A 21,470-nucleotide genomic window follows, 5' to 3' on the forward strand; every position below is an offset into this window, starting at 1 on the left:
GATTGTGGAAAAATGCTCCACAGTTAAACACACAAATTGAGGGGACGTAATTCCACATACTTTTCTAAAGAAACCTTTATAGTATGGTTTTCTATCCTTTTAAATAAAAAACCTCTTGTTGGTAGTGCTTGAATTATTGGCTCTTACCAACTCTTAGGTTAGGATATACATTTTGTCCCAAATAAGCTAATGGTTGTAATGAATATGGTTGAAAAGCAATGTAGAACATCATCTGGTTGGAAGCTACTGTATACCATCAGAAAATTGGTAACTTTGGTTTGTAATTGTCTCTGGTTGCTTATCAAGAAATGGTCATTTGTTTAATTCTGGTATAAGGCCCAGGGTTGTTGAGGAGACAGTAACCAAGGCCAGCAGCAGCAAACTTTGTATAGATGGGGATTTATGCAGTTAATCTAAAGTTGGAGCAAGCAGAGCTAATAGACCAGAACCTTATGTTGCATTTTAAAAATGGTATTATAGAACTTCTGAAGATTTTCAAACTGTATGTGTTACAGAGGACAGCCAATTTAATTGAACAATTAATTATTTATTCTAGTTTGGAAAATGTAAAATACATTTATGTAACAATTTATTGTCATCATAATATCCAAAATCAAACACAGAACTAGAAGTTGCTTACAGTATTTTAAAACTACCAAGTTACCCATCATAATATTCTTTGGTTTCCTTTCCTGTTTTTTTAGCATTCTCAACAAGAAGATCTCATTGCTTGCCTGCCCACTCCATCTGGACCAGGTACATCTGCCCTTAATAGCCTAGTAGCCTCCTGTGCATCAGCAGTTGGTGTAAGAGTAGCTGCCACCTATGAAGCTGGGGCCTTATCTCTGAAGAAGGTAATGAACTTCTATGGCACAGTTCCGGGTGACACTGTTTCCCCATCTAGTGGTTGTTCCCCAGGCCTGGATGGACTAAAGGATAGCAGAGAGGAGCAGGTCAAGCTGGAATCGATGCAAGGGAAAAAGAGTTCCAGCTTGGTAGATATTCGAGAAGAGGAATCTGAAGGAGTCTCTAGAAGACTTTCCTTACCTGGCTTGCTGTCTCAAGGTGAGATGCTCACAGATAGTTCCAGTGTTACATACCTTGGAGATATCCATTCTCCAGCACTAGTCTATTTTCCTGTGTTAATTATCCATTCCTTTTGGTCCACAGGGCTGAAAAATGATACAAATGTGGAATGAGTATACAGTCAGCCCTCCATATTGGCGGATTAGCTATCCATGGTTTTGAGCCTCCGTGGGTAACCCTACTCCATATAAGTCAACAGCAGCATGTGCATAAAGCCACACTGATGCAGATGCCTGCATGTCACCATCCATTGACTTATATGGACTTGAGAGCCCATGATATTTCATATCTGTGGGAGGGTGTGGGTGGGAATCAAACCCCCATTTATATGGATGGGCAACTATATCTGATGACTGGGAATGTTATATGTAAAACCCTCAATATAATATCTTTCCTGCTGACTATGTATAGCTGGCTTGGCAGGTCCTGCAGATGCTCTGCTTACTTTGACTCCTGATATACTTTTGTGCAGAAATTCTTCTAGTTTGGTCACCTTGTGATATTTCAGCATTTGTTACAGTGAGTAGCAAACGTGTTAATAACTCATTACAAATCCTGAAGTGTTATGAGATAATTTGCAGGGGAGTATTAGTATATTTTTTTAAAAGTGGTGGGACTGTGGCAGTGATCAACGTTTTCCAAGAGACAAGCAGTAGACTCTGTATTTCTCCCACTCAAACCTCCTGTGGCAATGCAGTATATTCCCTTAAATGTGTGATGCTCTTCTCCTAAATAGTTGATCTGGGTTTTGAAAGGGAAGGGGGTGTGAAAGTTGGAGTGAACTTCTATGTGAGGATTCTAAGTTCAGAAGGGAGGACAGAGAAATCACATCATTTTATAAAGAGCAAGGTATAGGGATAAGAGTTCCATCAACAGAAATTCTCAAATAAAGGAAAGGAATAGTTTAGTTAAAAATAATAATCAGCCAGAAATATTGCCATATCTTTTGATGGTGTTTTGACAGCATATGAATTTAACCCTTAAACAGCTTCTTTTATATAGTCCAGTGGTGAAAAATCTTCAGTCTTCCAGATACTGGACTTCTAACTCGCATCAGGTGCAGCCAGCATTTTCAGTGGTCCGGAAATAGATGTGTTGTAGTCCTGCTCCATCTGGAATGCCACAGGTTCCCCCACCCTCATACAGGCAGAATTGATCTCACTAGAGTGATGTCTTCTCAGCAGAAGAGTTTCCCTCATTTGTGGGCTTGCTTTTCTTGACACTTATGCAGTCTAAGGACAGCCAACCAGAAATCTGTCTTCTCATAGTTTTCATTCTATTACTTAATTATGTGGCAGTTTTAATTTGCAAAGTGTATTAAAATACTTACTCACATGCAGTGCCCTGAATTATGAATTGCCAAGTCAGATCCACTTTTAACTCAGAAATTTCTCTTGTGCAGGAAGGGAAAGTGGAAGGGAGGAAAACCAAAAGTAACATTCTCTGGTGGTATTCAGACTGGCGCTTTGCGCCGGCCTGGATATGTGCTAGGGTTGCCTCGGGGTGTCCTTTACAGACGCCCCGCAACCCTAGCACATAACCGCGGTGTCAAAATGGAGGTGCCCTGTCTGCATGGGCGCTGCCATTATGACATCACGGCCACGCTGCAGCCAAACGGCACGACGCAGGCGTGACGTGCATGCACTGCTGCAGGGCGCTTATGGTGCCCTTTCAGCGGTGCTGGAAGGAGCTCCAAAACAGAGCTCCTTTCGCTGCGGGTATCACTGGCGCAGACTTTACACAGCAGTGCCAGTGATTCAGAAGAGAAACGGGCCGAGCTTCTCTTTTTCCCTGCCGCTGTCGGGGTGTCCTTGGGGCATGAAGCCCCAAGGACACCCCTTTCCAGGCCATGGAGAAGCGGCGTTTTGCCACTTCCCCAAGGCCTGGAGAAGCGGTGGATTGGGTCCTCCGGGGCTGGCGCTGTGGCTGCTCAGGCCCTGATCCGTCGGGGAAAGGGGCGGGTGCAGGCCGCCCCCAAATGGGCGATCTGTACCCCGCCTTTATTTTATAATCATGTGAAGGTCAGTGTTCTTGCAAATTTTAAAAGGTTCTTATATTTGCTTTGTTTCTTAATGTTTTCTTTTAGTCTGAAGAATGTAGCTGGGGAATTCTGTCTTGCAGTAGTGTTGTGCAGGAATTGGAGAAGGTCTACTAAATAGTTCAAAGACTGATTCTTGCCATTTAGCACAGATTCTACTTTCCTTTGGCAAGGAGTGGTAGATTCTACTTTCCTTCGGCAAGGAGTGGGAAACTTGGCACTGATTTTTCCTTAGTACTAATAAAATAAAACAATCAATCTGTGTTTGTTACAAATTGCTCAGATGACATTTTGACAACAATAACTGATGCTCTTACAGCGGTTTTCATTTTTGCTCTTTGTTTTGTCCACAATGGGAACTGAGCTCTTAAGAATGTATTTCTGTTTTCCATCTTAGTTTCTCCAAGGCTCTTGAGAAAGGTAGGAAGAGCCAAAATGAGAACTGTGGCCCTCACACCAACCTATAGTGGTGAAGCTGATGCACTTCTCCCATCTCTGCGAACTGAAGTGTGGAGTTGGGGAAAAGGAAAAGAAGGACAGCTAGGACATGGCGATGTCTTGCCAAGGTGAGAATCCACAGAAGAAATGTCTTCTACACTACTGTGCACTGTTAGAGGGTGGTGGTCATTTATAGGGTTTTTCTGTATCTTTAATTCTTCATTCTGTGAAACCCATCTCTGACAAAACAAGCTTGTGATCAAGACTGACAGCCTTTTCATCTATATTGCTAATGATATTTCATATGGCTTAAATCTACCTATATTCCTGTGAAACGTTGTGCACTGACTCTTGTTTATGTTGACCTTGATTTCATTTTGTGAGTTTACAGGCTGCAACCATTATGTGTAAAAAGTCTTGATGGTAAGGAAGTAATACAGTTGTCTGCCGGTGGCCATCATTCCTTGGCCCTCACTGCCAAGTCACAGGTATGAAGATAACATGTAGCTGTTTTAATTCTAGAATTTGTTTTTATTTGCTTACATTGTTGGCTAGTTCAGATTCTAAATTTGGTTTCACATTTTACTTTGTCAAAACAAAATTGTGCCTTTGGCAAAATAATTTATATATTTTTCCACAAGTGTGTATATTTTCTATGTCCAGGTCTGATCTTAGATTTAAATAACATACACCTCCCTGAAGACTTTTAAAATAATATAGTAGAAGAATGATGATTGCTTATCCTAAAATAGGGATAATAGAGTCAGTGTGGTGTAGTGGTTGGAGTGTTGGACTATGACTCTGTATCAGCATACAGTTCCCCATTCGGCCATGGAAACCTACTGTGAACTTGGGTAGGTCACACACTCTTAGCCCCAGAAAACCCAGTGAAAGGTTTGCTTTAGCATTGCCATACATCAAAAACAACTTGAAGGCACACAACAACAGCAACAGGGATAACTATTTGGTGGATTGTGGGCAATTCCAGATCCCAAGATCTTCATTTTGACTCATCCTCTCCTGTAGGGTTCCAGCTGTCAGTCCCCACAGTCATCAGAACTGGTGTAATTCTTTTTCTACATATGAATGAACAGCAACAGGAAGAAGAGATAAAGGAAGAAGAGTGCCAGAAATGATAGTAAATAGCTTGGCACTAGCTAAGCAAAGAATCTTTGGGCTTCAAATTTTAGAGGCCCCTGCCAGCATGGCCAATGGTATTATGTTAGTCCAAAGTCTATGGCTCACCACCCCTGTGCAGGAGAAGATGAGAATGAAGAAGAAGATGGGGGCAGGGAGGAAAACAATAGTATAAGGCAGAAGCAGGAGATGCATGAGGATTCATCATTCTGATGAGAATGTAGGAGTGCTCGGGAGAAAGAGGGGTTTCCTCATTCTCATAATGATTTTTTTCCCATCACTCTTCCATTCTTATCTGAATGATGACTCCTCATGTATTTCCTGCTTCTGCATTATATTATTGTCCCCAACACCACCCCATCTTCTTTTGCATTCCCTTCAGCATAGGGTGGTGATCTCTTTAGACTCTCCCATAATACCATCGGCCATGCTGGCAGGGGCTTCTGAGATTTGAAGTTCCAAAGTTCTATGCTTAGCCAGTGCTGAGCTATTTACTGGCATTTCTGCCACCCTTCTTCCTTTATCTCTTTATTCCTACTTCCTGTTGCTGTTCATTGATATTGATTGAATAATGAGGAGTCATCATTCTGATAAGAATGGAGGAGTGGGAAGAAAGAGGGGGAAGGTACCATGTATTGGGGAGTAAGGAGGGGTTTCTCATCAGCCACAGTTATTTCTAGTTTATTTTAAACAAAAAACAAACATTTATTTTCCTCTTCCTGATATATGAGAGAACAAGAGAGACCTTTCAGCTCACAGAGAAAAAGGGAATTTGAACTGGACCAGTTCTTTCTTTCTTTCTTTTTTTTTTTTTAAGTAAAAGGTCCCCAGAATTCAACCCTGCCAGTAGTTTGATTTAAAACATTTGTTGCAGTGGTGGAGAAAAGCTGCTGGACACAACTTTAGACTATATATGAATGGGCTTCTGAGCTAAGCTTGAGATGTCAAAAGTTTACTACTCCTCTCTTAAAGGATAAATGGACTAATACCCATATTTCACTGATGTTTCTATGCAGGTATATTCATGGGGCAGTAATACCTTTGGACAGCTTGGTCACTTAAGTTCACCAACCACAGTTCCTCGTCTTGCAAAGGTACTTTTGTAATGATTTGGTTCTATTTTTGACATAATTTCCCTCTGGCATAATCACTGTTTATGAATGCTGAAACTGAGGTTCACAGCTCTGTAGATGTTAAATGATGGTCTTTCTTCTCTGTATCATGGCTACTGGCAGTGGTCAACAAATTTTTATCTATGATGGCCAGCCACACATTTGTAGCCCCAAGGTATAGAATCTTGTTTCTAACCTTTTACTGCCCGTCCAGATCATACTGTAAGACCAGAAACAGTCCTTACATTGCCTCCCAAGTGCCAATCTGAGGAAAGGGATGGGGGAGTGCATTGGGATCATCTCTGCAGTTACCGTATATACTCAACTATAACTCGACCTCATGTATAAGTTGAGGATAAGTTTTGGGGGCAAAATTATGGATTTTGATATGACCCGTGGATAAGTCAAGGGTAAGATTTAGGGGCATATAGCAAAGGAGCTAAAGGATGAAGCAAAGCAAAACAATGTCAAAGAATTTACAAAATTCCAGCAGACTCTTTGTGCTCAGTCTTAAAGATGGATGGATGAAAGAGTAGAGGGAGTCAGTGCTTCCAGGACAGATTATACTCTTGCTTTTCACCAGGGGATGGTTCCTTCTTATAAATAAGAGTTAAGGTACAGTACTTACATTGACCCATGAATAAGTCGACTCAAGTTTTTTGGGTCAGTTTTTTGACCTAAATTTCTAGACTTATACATGAGTATATACAGTACATTGCAGTTTGGGGAGCCTAGATGACCCAGTGTAATAAGGGAATGATACTTATGCTCCTTCTCTGGATCTCAGCTGAAGAGGAAGCTGGTGCTTTAAGCACTGCAGCAAAGTTCTCCAGCTACAAAAACAGGCTGGAGTACCTCAGAATGAGAATGGCTAAACAATCCCTAGGGCTCAGAGGCTTGACTGTTAGCCCAGATTTTCTTACATCCTTGGAACTGAGGTGTGGCTGGGGATTATTCCTTCAATTGATCTGAGCTTCTGAGAGCCTGAAATGAACTGAACAACTATGGAAATAATTCCATATCCTTCTGCATCTCCTTCCCTATGGCAAATGAATATACTCAAGCCTAACTGCAACTAAACCTGAAGGTTGCAGTCATACCGGCTACTTAAATCCCATTGAACCCCATATGATTTAAGCCAGGAATTAGAATTGTGCATTCCATTAGGTCACTTGGCACCCCAAATGGAGAATCAGATGTCTCCGGGGGCATGTGTTGCCATTTTAATACTGTTTTTCTTCTGGAACTTTTTTGGACCCAAAATAGACTTTTCCTGAAACCTCTGGTAGCCATCTGGTCATTTCCAGTTTTGAAAAATGTAGGCAGGAGATCTGCAGGGAATTGAGGGGCTGGGGAATGGGATGAGTGCATCCCTGGATAGTACTTAGATGGGAGACTGCCAACAAGTACCAGCTGCTGTAGATTGTATTTCAGAGGAAGGAACTGGCAAAACCATATCTGAGTATCTGTTTTGTCCCAAGAGCGATGCTATGGACTTTGGGTGTAGTAAGGCCTCTGGCTCTCGGGAACACAGCCAGAACAAAAGACTTGTCCACAAATTTCTTAAGTTTTTAAAAGCTTTACTGGATATAACACAAAAAAACATGAAACTGATCTCTTCTTTTTCAATAGTCCTTCCTAAATACCTTGTTCTCTCTTTGGTGGATTCTATCTTTCTTCTTCTGAGGACTATCTTTCTTCTTCTGTGGACTTATCTTTTTTCCTTTGTGGACTTATCTTTTTTGTCAAAGGAAAATACTCTCTCCAGGTCTGACTTGGCTGAAATCTTACTACACACTGAAACTTAGCTAGAGGGAGACAGTAAGAGACCCTGGGATTTCCCACAATCCTGGTCTTTCTTAAAGCTATAGATCTCTATTTTCCCTTCTAAACTAATACATACAAAATCTAATATAATCTTAACTAAATATATGTCTCAAGAACATCAAAGATGCTCTGGAGGCATGACAGTATCCTTTGCCTAAGAAAACCCTATGAAATTCATGGGTCACCATAAGTCGTCAGGTGACTTGAAAGCACATACACAAAGCCTGTATAAACCCACTCTTTATTGTTGAAAACTATTTCATTTTATCCTTATTATAATATCTACACCGGTGTGTTTTTCAGGTGTGTGGTGACAACAACATCTGGAATATAGCAGCAGGTCCAGATTATTCACTGTTTCTGATAGATGGAGAAGATTTTCAACCCTCATTGTATTATAGTGGTCGAGAAGAAAAAGGAAAAGATGACTTTTCATCTGAAGAAAGCTGCTTCAAGAGTCCAATACTGTTGCTGAACTGTAGTAAGGTATGAATTGTAATCTTCTTGGTGTCTTTCGAAAACTTAGTATCGCAGTGGGTTTAGCACTAAGACACATAGTAAGAGGGCTTTGAAAGGTGTGGACTTTCTCCCCTTTTCCTCCAGAGACCATTTCACATTGAGAGCACCCACTACATGAATTCAAACCTGTTTTAAACTGGGCTCACCCCAGCAGTAGTCTTCCCTGCTCTACCTGCTCTATCCTTCCCAAATATACTTATCAGAAGCAGTAGGGAGATCATACAGCAGGCCTTCATGAAGCTCTTGGCCTCACTGTAATAAAAACAGCCCAGTTGCAGTGAACCTTAGGATTTCTTATGGTTTCTTTCATCTGGGATCCTAAAGCAATAGCAGTGTTGTGAACTTAATGTAGATGTTGTTGCAAGGTCTTCCTGGAGTTTCAAGAACCCAGAAATGTAGCTAAATACACATTTTTGAGGAGAATGTGGGTGGTGCAGGCTTCTGACATCTGCTGTATGCAGAAAAATCCAGTTGGGAAAGGACTTGGGAAACAAATAACTTCTTATTTGAAACAAGCAAACAAACAGTGTTTCTTGAGTTCATACATGTTCAGCTTGAATCAGTTGTCAGTTACTGGTCAAATTTTTAAACCATTAATTCCCTGCTGAGTAGTGAGACACAATGTCTATTAACAACAAGATCTGTGGTCTGCTTTTGGCTTCCAGCATCACTTTTCCATAGTCTCCTGTAGATCATGAAGGGTGCCCCTCAGTGTGGCATGTGAAATCTTCTATGATATGTGAATATTCAGTTGTATTATTTCTGTTAAACTCTGGCTAGTGAGGAGTCAAAAATATGCACTGGTGACAACAATAATTATATTGACTTTCAAGTGTGGGTGGGCCTTATTCTGGAAGTAGGAAGGGGTTAGAGCCAAAGCTATGGACATCTCACTAAGCTTAAACAAATGGGTGAAGAAGCTAAAGTTGCTGGTTGCTGGTATAGTTTTGAAGAATGCTTATTTCATAGAATCAGGCTGGAGTTTTTTAGGATTCATAAACACTTACATACCAGTCACCAAATTATTCATATTCTGCCAACAAACATCCTCATTTCATCCATAGTTTCAAAAGTAATAATTGCTTCAGACTATTTTTGCCACAGAGCTTATCTAGGGTGTTTGTCTTCCTGCCATGTTCAAAAATAGTAGCTACAGTCACGTCTGTTGTTCTTCCAAGTTTAAAGGAAGTTTCTTCTTAACCATTGTCCAAGCTATGCACATGAAGGCCAAGTCAAATACTGTATATTTCTTGCAGTTCTGATGAAGAGTTCCATCAGTGATCATTTGTAAAATGCCCAGCATTTTACTGGGTATTCAATTCTGGTCTCTGTGCTTTGGGTAGATAAGAAAATTTAATTGGATGCTTTTAGATACATATATAAGGAAAATGCCATTTACTTGTGACAACAAACATTAAGTGTACAGTACTTAGGCATGGAATGCAAAGGACAGAAAGAAGATCTGATAAAAAATGATCATATAGCAGAAATTAACCTGTATTATAAAGGAAGATGAACAGAAGTTAGCACATCATGACTTGCACTGATTATAGTTTAGAACCCAAGCCATGATTTGCGTTTCAAAATATAATACAAGTGTACCATAAATTAAATTATCTCAGTGCTTAGAACTTAACTTCCATCTCTGTGATACAGCGTCCTCTGGATACACCACATCAGTTTGAACTATAATTTGCAACTACAGACATCCTATCAAGCTATTAATACAGTGGTTTACAAATTTTATTCAAACCATGATTTCTATTTCTTATTTGCCCGCTGGCTGTAAACCATGATTTGTCATTTCAGATATGGTACCAGACCATGATGATCTGACACAATGATCTGTGGTAAAGAGCATAGGCTCCTGCCCTAAGCTGCTCACAATCTAAAATTTGTTGTAGGTAACAACAAAAGAAAGGGAGGCAGAACACACAAGAAAAGAATAGATGGCCATTTCAGTTACATGAGTAGACTTCGGTTTAGTTACAGGCTTGTATAAGACATGGAAACTAAAGTACTGGGGTAAAGATGGATTGAGATTTAAGGGAAATTAGAGAAGTGACATCACACAAGTGTTTGGGACAGAAAGAGAACAAAGTTACAGACTTAAGAAAATAGTAATTTACCAGGTCAGCATAACTATGTCAAATCCAAGGGAAGGGATGAGAAAGGACTGTGCAGGCATAGTTTTATCAGACCAAGATTCTAACTCCTAAACCACATCAATGAGGCAAATATGAATATTGTACTTATAGCAATAGCAAGTACTTTTCTATACTGCTTATCAATGAAACAGCACCCCCTTAGCGGTTTACAATGTGTAAGCCAATTGCCCTCAACAAGCTGGGTACTCATTTTACTGACCTACAAAAGGATGGAAGGCTAAGTAGGCCTTGTAGCCCCCAGCATCGAACTCACTGCAACTTGTGGCTGTAGCACCAGCATTTAACCATTGTGCCACCATGGCTACTTATTACAGTATTAGCCACCTTAAATCCCAATTTAGTGAGAAAGGTGGTATATAATTAAATAAATCTATTACTAATGTAATTATTTCAGGCTTTACAATTTGCATACAAAGGTTAAAGATAGGCTACAAAACACATGGACACGAGTTCACCTAGCCATAATGAAGCATGGCTGTATCTTGCGTTTGTTGAGCTTGTAAATGTGTAAGCTAGAAGAGGTTGTTATCTGTGTAAATTCGCAATAACCATATATTTTGGTTCATGTGATTTTAAAAACAGTTTGTCTTTCCTTTAGCTAGGGTATATTAGCAGTATGGCAGCAGGTGGAAGCAACTGCCTGGCTTTAGCGGACAAAAATATTATGGGATATATTGCTAGCCTGCATGAGTTGGCTTCGATGGAAAGACAGTTTTACTCCAAACTGAGTGCTATAAAATCTCAGGTTCTCAGGCCCCTTCTGGGATTAGGTAAGATATTGCTTCACAGCACAGTTTTCTGTCTCCAACCTAATATAAAGTTTTTAAGACAACTTCCTTTCATTTCTGTTTTCTTACAAGAGAGTGCCATTAGCAATCCTGCCTTTTGTTGGCTGTGTATCCAACCCTTTCCAATCAGAGATTCCCCCCACTCTTACCAGCCACGTACTGTGTTTGCTGAGCTACCTTTTGTGCTCATTCTTCTGCTGTGTTGTCTCTCCTGCTGTTCTTAGGCATAACACCACTCCTTTAATACTTAATAGGGTACAACTCCTCTACCTGCTGAGCTTTGGGGCTCAGCTGGCAACACTACAGTATATATTTTATATAGCAAGCAGTATCTTTGACTTCACTTACTCACTCTGCTGCTTTCCCCCAACCCTCAGGCCAGACTCCTGCTGCCTTCCTCGTGGCCACCCAGACTCCCCTTACAAATTCTCCTTGAGGCATCTCACACATGCTGATCTCCTGCTGCTCTTCAAGACCACCTTCCCATATCCACTCTGACTAGTTATATTCTGATATATAATGTGCAAGCTAAACTCTCTGTCATGCATGTAATGTAAAGTGCCCCAACTATTGATAATTTTATCCTGATTGACTACATTTTTCTTTTGTAGTATTTTTTGTTTGCTAGGAAAATAGAAATTAGTCATTAAATGATGTTGAAATCTTATATAAAACTGTTGTTTAAGAAGAATGTTGGGTGGGGGATGGATTGGAAAAGTGTGACCCTGGGGCTCTGTGTCGCTCCAGGCTGTTTTTGTTGCTTTCAAATTCCAGACCACCTTAATTTCAGGCCAAAAAAGCAGGGAGAGGCAGGAGCAGCATGTTTCATGTTTTAAATGATTCCCTGCATTGTTTAATATTTTAAGACTTCTGTTGTCCAAAACTAGGAATAGTGGTCTTACAGCTACTTCTCAGAGTTCTGGGAGGGCATATTTGGCAGCCCATGAGGCCCCAGGAGGGTTCAAGAGGTAGAAGAATTTTCCCTATACCTGCTGCAGATGTCCACCCCTGGATTAATGCTTGCTGACTTATGAAATCAGTAACATTTTTACTCCTTGATATATTTGTACACTATATCTCTGTTCTGTCTTTTGCTTTTTCTTTACCTCGCAGATAATTTAGGTGCTGCCTCAACTGTCCAACTCTTGCAGGAAATGGCAAGTAAATTTAGCAAGTTGTGCTACTTGATTGGTCAACACGGAGCCTCTTTGACTAGCTTTCTTCAGGGAATAAAAGAGGCAAAGAACTTGGCTATCCTGAAGCATTCAAGACTTTTTTTGGAAAGTTACACTGAGCAAGTATCTAGTTTTCTCATTTCTATTTTCTGGAGAGTCATTGTACCTTGCAGAAAACAGAATGGGTTATAAGGAAAAACTGAGATATGAAAAAAAATTACTTTCTTCATGATTATTGACTTGCACTGTAACACATCTTTAGAAAAATAAAGCAGTGTGTTCTGGGCTCTACCACTTGAGTCTGTAGGTGTGGAATTATATTTTTGAATCCGTCTTAATGTAAATTTTCAATAGTGGTGTCTCATGACCACATTTATGACTGTGTTATGAGTGAAATGAAACAATTGGACATTTAAAATGCTCAAATATAATTTATGTGCTGCTGTGGATTAAATGGAATATTCAGTATGCCAGCCATTAATCTTTTAAAGATTCAGTCCAACAAGAACTCATGCTGTGAAATTCCTATTCATTTCAATGCACTGTACAGGTGACAGTTACACAAACTATGCTGAAAATAGCACTGTACAAAAGCAGTGATTGGAGGATTGCATTCTTAATTAGTATTCTATTACTTCAATGATGGGGTGAGGAGGCAGCACAGTTTTTTGTATTAACTTTGTCAAATTAAAACCTGTGCAACTCAGCTTCTTTTTCCACAGTTCCAGTAGTGTGAGATGCCTCAGGTTGCATGGGAGAAGCCATCACTGCAAATCTTCTCTGTGTTACCTTTCCACAAATTTGGGGTGGGAGTGGTGGGAATGGTAATAACAATCATAGAAAGGGGCTATGATGTTAAAGTGTTACTTGAGCAATGTGTCAAACAACTATATTTCAAAGTGTATGGGTGTGGTCAGTGTGCACTAAGCTTTATGCTTTTCATTTAGACCTAAAGAGATTTTTGCACTTGCTCCTCTTTTCTGCAATCGACCATATCTGTGGAGGTATTCTAAATTTTAAATTCCAAGTAGTCTCATTTTCCAACTTCTCTAATTTAGGTATTGCACTTCCTTGACAAATTTTCTGGTGATGGGAGGATTTGCCCTTCTTGCCAAACCAGCAGTGTAAGTTAATCTGTCTTGATGTTGAGCCTGTTAATATGTTGTTGAAATATTTTCTGTAAACCATGCTGAGTGCCAGTATCATTACATGGATCCAGTTGTATGGCTATATTATGTTTTAATACTGCACATTGCCACCTAAAAGAGAAAATAACCTAGACCTTGCTCTACGCTTGTTGCCTACGTTCACCTGATGTACTCTCTAATTTCCTTACTTGCCAAAGTAGCAATGAAGGCTGCAGAATGCTTTTTTCATACTTCCTGCCTGTTGTGAGTTTCATGGCTTCTATGGGAACAATTGAAGTAAAGCTTTTCTCTAGTACAGTGTGCCCGTGCCATACACAGGCTTGCCTTATGTGGACTTGAGCCTATGCATAAGGCTTGCCGCGATGGACAAAATGGCGCGGGCACCACAGGGAATGCGCCACCATAGAAAATAATAGGATTTAAGTGTATGTGATTTTTCCCATATGTGGAGGGGTCTGGAATGGATCCCCTGTGTATAGGAAGGGGCCACTGTATGTGTTTCTCAGAGGCCTGTGCTCATAACACTGAAAAATTGGCAACTCCTAATAGACAGCTGTGCATGTCTTGGAATAGTCTGTTACAATATTAGTTTTAAGTTCTTCTCAGCTTACATCAGAACTGGGTAACCTGGCACCCCCCAGTTGTTGTTTAAACCCCATCAATCTTAACTAGCCTGTCTAATAAAGAGTTATGATGAGAATTAATGGTCATCAGCATCTGGGAGACTGGCTTAAATCTTCACATAGGGACTTGCAGATTGCTAAGAATGGGCTATTTATAAACTAAACTGCTTGGTTTAGTTTCCCAGTTGTTGTTTGTGATCTCAGAGAATAACTAGCACCAACTTCACCAGTACATACATCCAGCAGTATACTCTGCCCCCATCTTCTTGCCATACAACTGCAACAAGCATATGAGATCAATCAGAGAAAGTTAGCCAGCCTGCTTGGTCCCTCTGTATGCCACAACGTACACAAGACAGTCAGTATGCCCCACTTACCATTTCAGTTCACATTGTGCTTCCTTCCATCATTCATGTGTCTTGCTGTTGCATTTAGTCTCTGCTGACCTGGGTCAGATGTATTTTGTGATTCAGGGCAGACATGAAGCTGCAGAAGAGAAGTGAGAGAGATGCACCATGAATGCCATCTCCAATTCCCTGCGTAACCCATCTGTAACTACTGATAAAATCAAAGACCAAGCTGGTAATAAAGATGGATGGTGTGCACTGATCAAACACTATATTCCTCCATTAGTGCTACTGACATTTACAACCAGCATTGCTGCTGATAGTACTTGGAACGAGAATATGCAGGCCCGTTGTACTGTGTGTCATGAAACATGCAGGTTATCTAGAGCCTGTATTGCAGAAATGAAAGGAAGATCGCTTTACTTTTGCTTTTTCTGGCAACTGACCAGAGTTGTCACAGTTTGTCTGCCTTCAGCTTTCCTATTAGTTACCATATCTCCTTCTGTTTTTTAAACTTTAGGTTAAGATAGGCTAAGCCTGCCTATGCAAAAATCCACAAAACAAAGTTGGAGGCTGACTTTGCTGCTCTCACTCTGCTCCTTGGAAGCAGCATTTGCTAGTCTGCACATTTATTAAGCTGTTGAAACCAGTTTTAAAAGTCATCAGCTTAAATCAGTGTCTACATGTGTATTTTTTCCATTTATGCATGATTTTATAATATCTGAGGTGTGCATCCATGTAGTTTGTCCCTTCTCTTTCTCAAATGAGTTTTTTTCATCCTTAAAAGGGCATTGGGGCTCATTAAAAAGCCCTTTAAAATATAATTATGAACCATCAGAGCTTTGCTAAAGGTGAAGTATTCATTCAGGAAGCATTTTTCCCTCTTAAAGTTTGTGAATTAACAAATGAATGTACCTTTAATTGGTAACCTCAGGTTTGACCTAAATTCTGGATGTCTAATGCACCCTGACAACATCTGGATATTAATCTTAGATATTATATGTAATAAGGGCCTTACATGGTGGCCACCATCTTATTAGGTCGTTCCATTCTTATCTTACCTGCAGAAAACCATTGAAGTATTTTTGCCATTTGTTACATTATGAGTATCAAAAGATGGAAGACTGTCTCTGCAGACAATGGTTATATGTTTAGAATGAGTTATTCAGGCAATGAGATCTTTTCAGCAAGATACTAATGTTGGTAGTTAATGATATCAGACGGTCTTCAGTGACTATTCTTCTGTATAGTCTTTTAAGTAATTCATCATGAAAGGGAAGAAGAGACTCACCAGGACTCCTCATTGTCAGGCAACTTTGCAGTATTTCCTTTGAGACATTAGCTGAGACTTGGTCTTAAATACTCCTTGATGCATGTGCATTGTGACTTCCAAGTGTTGATCTCAAAGCACTTTAAAAATGCAAACTATCCAGATGGTTAGTCTATGTAGCGGCTGAGGAAAGGAGGTTTTCTGATAAAAACTGCACCTTTTTTCTTCTGAGTGGTTAGGAAATGAGGAGTTCTGGAACCAGGCAAGGTCTCTGCGTTTGATGCTTCTCTGGCAGCACCTCGTTAATCATGCAGAGTGGCCCTGCTGTTTAGTTCGCTAGCTGTTCCTTTGTTCAAAAAGCTTTGCTTTGTCTCCTCTGCCTTGCTTATTTCTTTCCAAATTTCCACCTCCTTAACTTGTTTTAGAGCTGTATAAATACGTTGATAGTGAAGTGCTTAAATGTAGTCAGCAGTACAGAGGAAGACAAAAGTGGTAAACTTTTATCTTCACAGTTGTGTAATATTATTTGAATGCCCTTCCCACTGCTTTGAACTTATTTCTTCTTGAAAGTTGCCCTGAAAGCTTAATAGGCTCCTTCCATTTTTAGAGACACAATAACATGGCTTCCCATGGAAAGCAAAGATATACAGTATCATCTTTCTTCAGCAGCACAGAAGAGTTAATGTATTTGGCTGAGAGTCATCAGTTCAAATTAAATGCATGTGGTTAATGTATAATAATTTCTGTATTTGATTTTCAATAGAGCTATGCTGCTTCTAATAAGAGACCACAAAATCCATAAGCTTGTATCTGGACCTAGTTGGTTGCTATTAAATCCCATGGTAAAAAAGTTAATTGTGGCTAAATGAAGTTCTGCCAATTTCAGTAACATATAAGTGTGGGCTGGATCCAACCCATATTGTTTTTCCTTGGAAGCTGATTCAAAAGAAGGGCAAATGTGCATCTATATCCCAGCCCAAAGAATGGTTTGAAAATGCAAGGCAGTTCCACTGGTGAAGCTAAGTAAGACCATGCCAACTTACAAACTGCTTAAATGAGAGACCAACAGGAAACTATACATGAAATTCTCTGATGTATTCAGAGAGAAAAATGGAATATGTCAAAAAAGGAACTGTTAAGTGAATCTGTTACCAGCATTGCTACTTATAAAATGATAACAACTATTCATATTTTACAAATGAATAAATTGAATTCACTGTCTAGACTTGTTTCTTTAAAAATAATCTCAGTTGATCATTCAACAAAATGGTTTGTTTTTATGTGTTTTAGTATTGAAAGTGTTACCAACATTTTAATGCACATTGATTTTTTTACTTATAGGGATTTCTTAAGTAAAAACCAGACATTACTTCAGGATCTGTCAGAGACAAATGAGGAAGCTTACCCATTAGTGGAAGTACTAAATGCTCTGTTCTTCTTGCCATTCAGACGACTTCATAATTATGCTAGAGTTTTGCTAAAGCTTGCTACATGTTTTGAAGTGGTAAGATGTTGGATATGAAAGTTTCATTAATTATTTACTTCTTTGATTTATCCCATGGTTAAAAAGAAAGTATGTTTTTAATACAAGGGCCAGGATCCAGTGAGGTGGTTCTTATAACAGAATTGCTTTGGTCAACACAACTACAAAATGAGAAGTCTCCCTTCCTCCTTGGTGCTCTCTGTGCACTCTAAAACTGGTTTTAAAATGCTGGGGAAATCATTTGAACCTGGGTTTTGGACATTACAAAGGTTTGCTGTGGAAGGACTAACACTAAATTCAGTTGTATTCTTAGGAAAGTACCGTAATTAATCTGGATTCTGCATACTGGGTGGGATCACTTGGTAAAATTACAATGTTCCAGTCTCTTTGCACTTGTTTTGGAGTGCTTGCTCATCCCATCAGTGGTTCTAAACCGGTGGTTACCAACCTTCCTAATGCCACGACCCTTTAATACAGTTCCTCATGTTGTGGTGACCCAAACCCATGAAATTATTTTCATTACTACTTCATAACCGTAATTAAATAGGTGTTTTTCAATGGTTTTAGGCGACCCCCATGAAAGGGTCATTTGACCCCCAAAGGGGTCCCAACCCACAGGTTGGGAACCACTGTTCTAAACAAACAAATAAGAGATGTTAAGACAAGTGGCAAGTTCTTAACTCAAAATATATAATATTTAGTACTTGTAGCTTATGGTCTCTATTGGCAAAGTCAGAAATCTCAGCATTGATGTGTAGGTACTATTTGGTAAGTAGCACTATAGATTATTATCCTTGTATAAAGTGATCACCAAATGGGATAGGGGCTTAAGTCTCTTTAGAAAATAGAGTGTATCTTTTTAGACCACAACTGGGAAACCTCTTGGTTAGAAATCACAGTGAAGTCAGTGGACCTATCACTTGAAAGATTCCAAATTCTTTCAAGAGTACAGTCAGCCCTCTGGATCCATGGATTCCACTATCCATGGCTTGATTTTTTTAAAATTTCCAAACACAAACCTTGTTTTCACCATGTTTATTAAGGAGCACCATTTTACTGCTACACCATTGTATATAATGGGATTTGTGCATCCATGGATTTTGGTATCCACATGGGGTCTTGAAACCAGTGGATACTAAGGGCCCACTGTACTACAAAAATATGAACTTTTAAAATGTTAAGTACTGCTAAAAATTTTGCTTTGAGCTTTATTGATCAGTACCTCACATTCTGACATAGCACACATATCCTGTACCATACAGAGCAATCTTATCTATTATTTATTAATCTCACTTAATCCTGTAGAAACCATTTCCCTAACACTGAAATTGTAATAAAATAGTGGGGCAAATCTGTGACAACATCCATCACTGCCATCTTATTTTATTTGCTTCTTTTCTTCAGACATCTCCAGAATACCAGGGTCTTCAGGATTCCAGTTCTTGTTATGAAGCCCTGGCTGTCCATCTCAGCCGAAAAAGAAAAGAAGCAGAATATACACTGGGGTTCTGGAAGACCTTTCCTGGAAAAATGACAGTATGTTGATATTGCTGTCCCATTAGCAATTAACTGTATTCTCTGGTAGTGCAAGGGATGAGCTACAAGTTTCCATTAGCTGTGCAGTGAAGTTGTAGTACTTTCTTTCCCTCTTTTTATTATGGCAGCATATAAGTTTCAGTAATATTTTTAGTCAATAAATCAGCTTTTGTCTTACCCTATATATCACCACTATGAGTGAAACAAATTTATACTTTATATGTGACTTATTCTCAATTTAATGCTCCATGCATGTTACTAGTCATTGTCAAACTCATTTATGACTCTCTTTTGAATTGTAGGACTCCCTGAGGAAACCTGAGCGGCGATTAATCTGTGAAAGCAGCAATCGAGCACTGTCTCTGCAGCATGCGGGAAGATTCTCAGTGAACTGGTTCATTCTCTTTAATGATGCCTTGGTCCATGCTCAGGTTTGCTCTCACAGAGCATTTAGAACAGAATCATTCCCATTGTATTTGGCTGGATAAGGCAACAAGGATAACGTAACTGCAGCTGTAACTGTGTAGTTACTGAATGTTTTCAGTAGGGGAAGAATAATATTTTCAAAGTTACATAGCAGTCTGCAGGTTAATTACCCTAAGAAAGTACAGTCGGCCCTTCTTATACACGAATTTCTTATACATGGATTCAAGCATACACAGTTTGAAAATATTTTTTAAAAAGTATAAATTTCAAATATCAAACCTTGATTTTCCATTTTTTATAAAGGACACCATTTTGCTATGTCATTATATTTAATGGGACTTGAGCATACATGGATTTTGTTATACACAGGGGATCTTGGAACCAAACCCCAGCGTATAACAAGGGTCCACTGTATACAGCATCTGCATAAAAATACACACAAGGAGAAATTGAGTGTCTACAGAATAGTTGTTGGGATCAAATACAGAGGCTGTGAATTTTGAAGCCTTGTGTTTTTTTCTCATTCAATCCATAACAAAACACATACTTTCCCCTGGGTTTTCAGAACACAATTCAGAATCCATTTTGTTCTTCACCCTTCCATTGGTGTTTGTATTTTACCATTCAGATCTACTTAGATTCAGAACTTCAAATTGTGGGTCTTTAAACGACCTTTACCTCTTTCCTACAACAGTCTCAAAAATCGTAGTACTGCTCATGTATAATTTTGCCTCAAGTTTTCTTCACCATTCTCTGATAGAGAGACTTGAAAAAGCCAATAGTTGACATTCATTAATATTGTACTTGTTTTCATTCAGACATGCTTAGCAATGAACTATAAGACCATTGAGGCTTATAGGCCCTTGTTTCTTGTTTTTGTTGCACATTAAAAATAGATTTACCCTGCTTTGCAAATTGAACTCAAGAGTACCACAATTAAATTAAGGGTTGGAAACTCATTGAAAGATGCAGGCACCTTTTAACAGCAATTGAACTTCAATAGCCTGGTTTATTGTCATTCACTATCTAAAGGGAGGAAAATGAAAAAGAAGCACACTTAATGATTGAATACAATCATACCATGAAGAGTGAGCATTTCTTTTTTGTGTCTTTGTGTGCAGTTCTCAACCCATCATATTTTTTCCTTATCTACTTTGTGGGTCGAACCAGTTTCAGAAGAGTCTGGTAATATGTAAGTATTTCTATATTTTCCTCTCAAGTATAATTAATTATTGTTTAGGAGATGACTAACCTTTCCTCAACGTTTTTGGTAGTTCGACCCTCCTGCTCTTCTTTGTTCTGCTCTGATAATGTACTAACATCTTTTAAGACCAGTATCTTGCACAAGAATAATGAGGTAAAGACATCCCAGCTAGTCATTTGCCCCTTTTAAAGCATGTGTTGGATGATTTGGAAGCTCTTAAGGATGGGCCTTAGATCTTAGAACTAGAGTTATAATAAACCCATTCAAATTCGCTAAACTAGTAAAAGTCAAGTCCACATTTCAGTATGACTTCTTTAAAAAAGAATGTTGTTGCATTTCTTGTATTTATATAGGTAGGGTTATGATTGCCTTCTTCAGCATATGTATACAGACTTATATTCATAATGAGATTGGGGGAAATGTAATATTGTTGCAAAATTCAGCTTCTTGACAGTCTTGGGTTTAAATTCCTTTTCTATGCCTCTATTTAAAATAACTTTGTCATTCATATGGGTCTGAGAATGCATTTGGGAACATGTGGGGAAATCTTGCTGAATTCTTTGAAAGCAGAAGCATGGCTGAATAGAATTCGTAGCAGTTGGAGAAATAAAATAAAATAAAATATGATAGATAAGCAATGTCAGATAAGCAAACATATAGCACTTTGATCAATATATATAATTTATACAAGCTGTAGAATGGGTGGGCAACTGTAGAAGGCTGGGGGTGCATTAACCCCCAGGAGACCTTGCAGGCTACTCCTGCAAATTTTTAAGATAAAAATAAAAAATTCTAAAACAAATTTGCACCAAAATGTCTCTGGATGGTATGGGGGCATTTTCAGTGTTTTGGTTTTCAAAAAAGGCCTCTCCTGGACCTAAATTGTCCCTGTTGGTGGTGGTGGTGTGTGCCTTCAAGCAGGTTTTGACTTATATGGACCGTAAATCGTGGGGTTTTCTTGGCAAGATTTGTTCAAAGGAGGTTTGCCATTGTCTTCCCCTGGGTCTGAGAGCATGTGACTTGACCAGGGTCACCCAGTAAGTTCCATGGTTGAACCAGTGTTGGAGTAGTCATAGTCTAACACTCAAACTACCACTCCACACTGGCTCTCTTACTGGCCCAGGGTGTCCAAAATGTGTTGGAAA

The 21,470-nt window shown here is 39.3% G+C and overlaps 1 protein-coding gene across 8 annotated transcripts in view; it reads left to right on the top strand.

The window, feature by feature from the left end:
- Positions 1–21,470, top strand: part of ALS2 (alsin Rho guanine nucleotide exchange factor ALS2) — a 70,112-nt gene that overhangs the window by 12,959 nt on the left and 35,683 nt on the right. For 6 of the 8 annotated variants that reach the window (XM_089519388.1, XM_089519391.1, XM_089519390.1 and 3 more), the window contains 12 exons: positions 705–1,065; positions 3,522–3,690; positions 3,954–4,050; positions 5,716–5,793; positions 7,942–8,124; positions 10,924–11,095; positions 12,227–12,407; positions 13,347–13,412; positions 17,018–17,180; positions 18,564–18,695; positions 18,998–19,126; positions 20,243–20,313. In XM_089519388.1, the coding sequence (XP_089375514.1) occupies positions 705–1,065; positions 3,522–3,690; positions 3,954–4,050; positions 5,716–5,793; positions 7,942–8,124; positions 10,924–11,095; positions 12,227–12,407; positions 13,347–13,412; positions 17,018–17,180; positions 18,564–18,695; positions 18,998–19,126; positions 20,243–20,313 (1,802 nt within the window). The remainder of the gene's footprint in view (positions 1–704; positions 1,066–3,521; positions 3,691–3,953; positions 4,051–5,715; positions 5,794–7,941; positions 8,125–10,923; positions 11,096–12,226; positions 12,408–13,346; positions 13,413–17,017; positions 17,181–18,563; positions 18,696–18,997; positions 19,127–20,242; positions 20,314–21,470) is intronic. The other 2 variants (XM_089519393.1, XM_089519392.1) reach the window with 1 other exon arrangement.

This window comes from Sceloporus occidentalis, unplaced genomic scaffold, assembly GCF_023333645.1.
Source record: "Sceloporus occidentalis isolate IW3139 unplaced genomic scaffold, rSceOcc1.0.p SCAF_4, whole genome shotgun sequence".
Taxonomy (NCBI): Eukaryota; Metazoa; Chordata; class Lepidosauria; order Squamata; family Phrynosomatidae; genus Sceloporus; species Sceloporus occidentalis.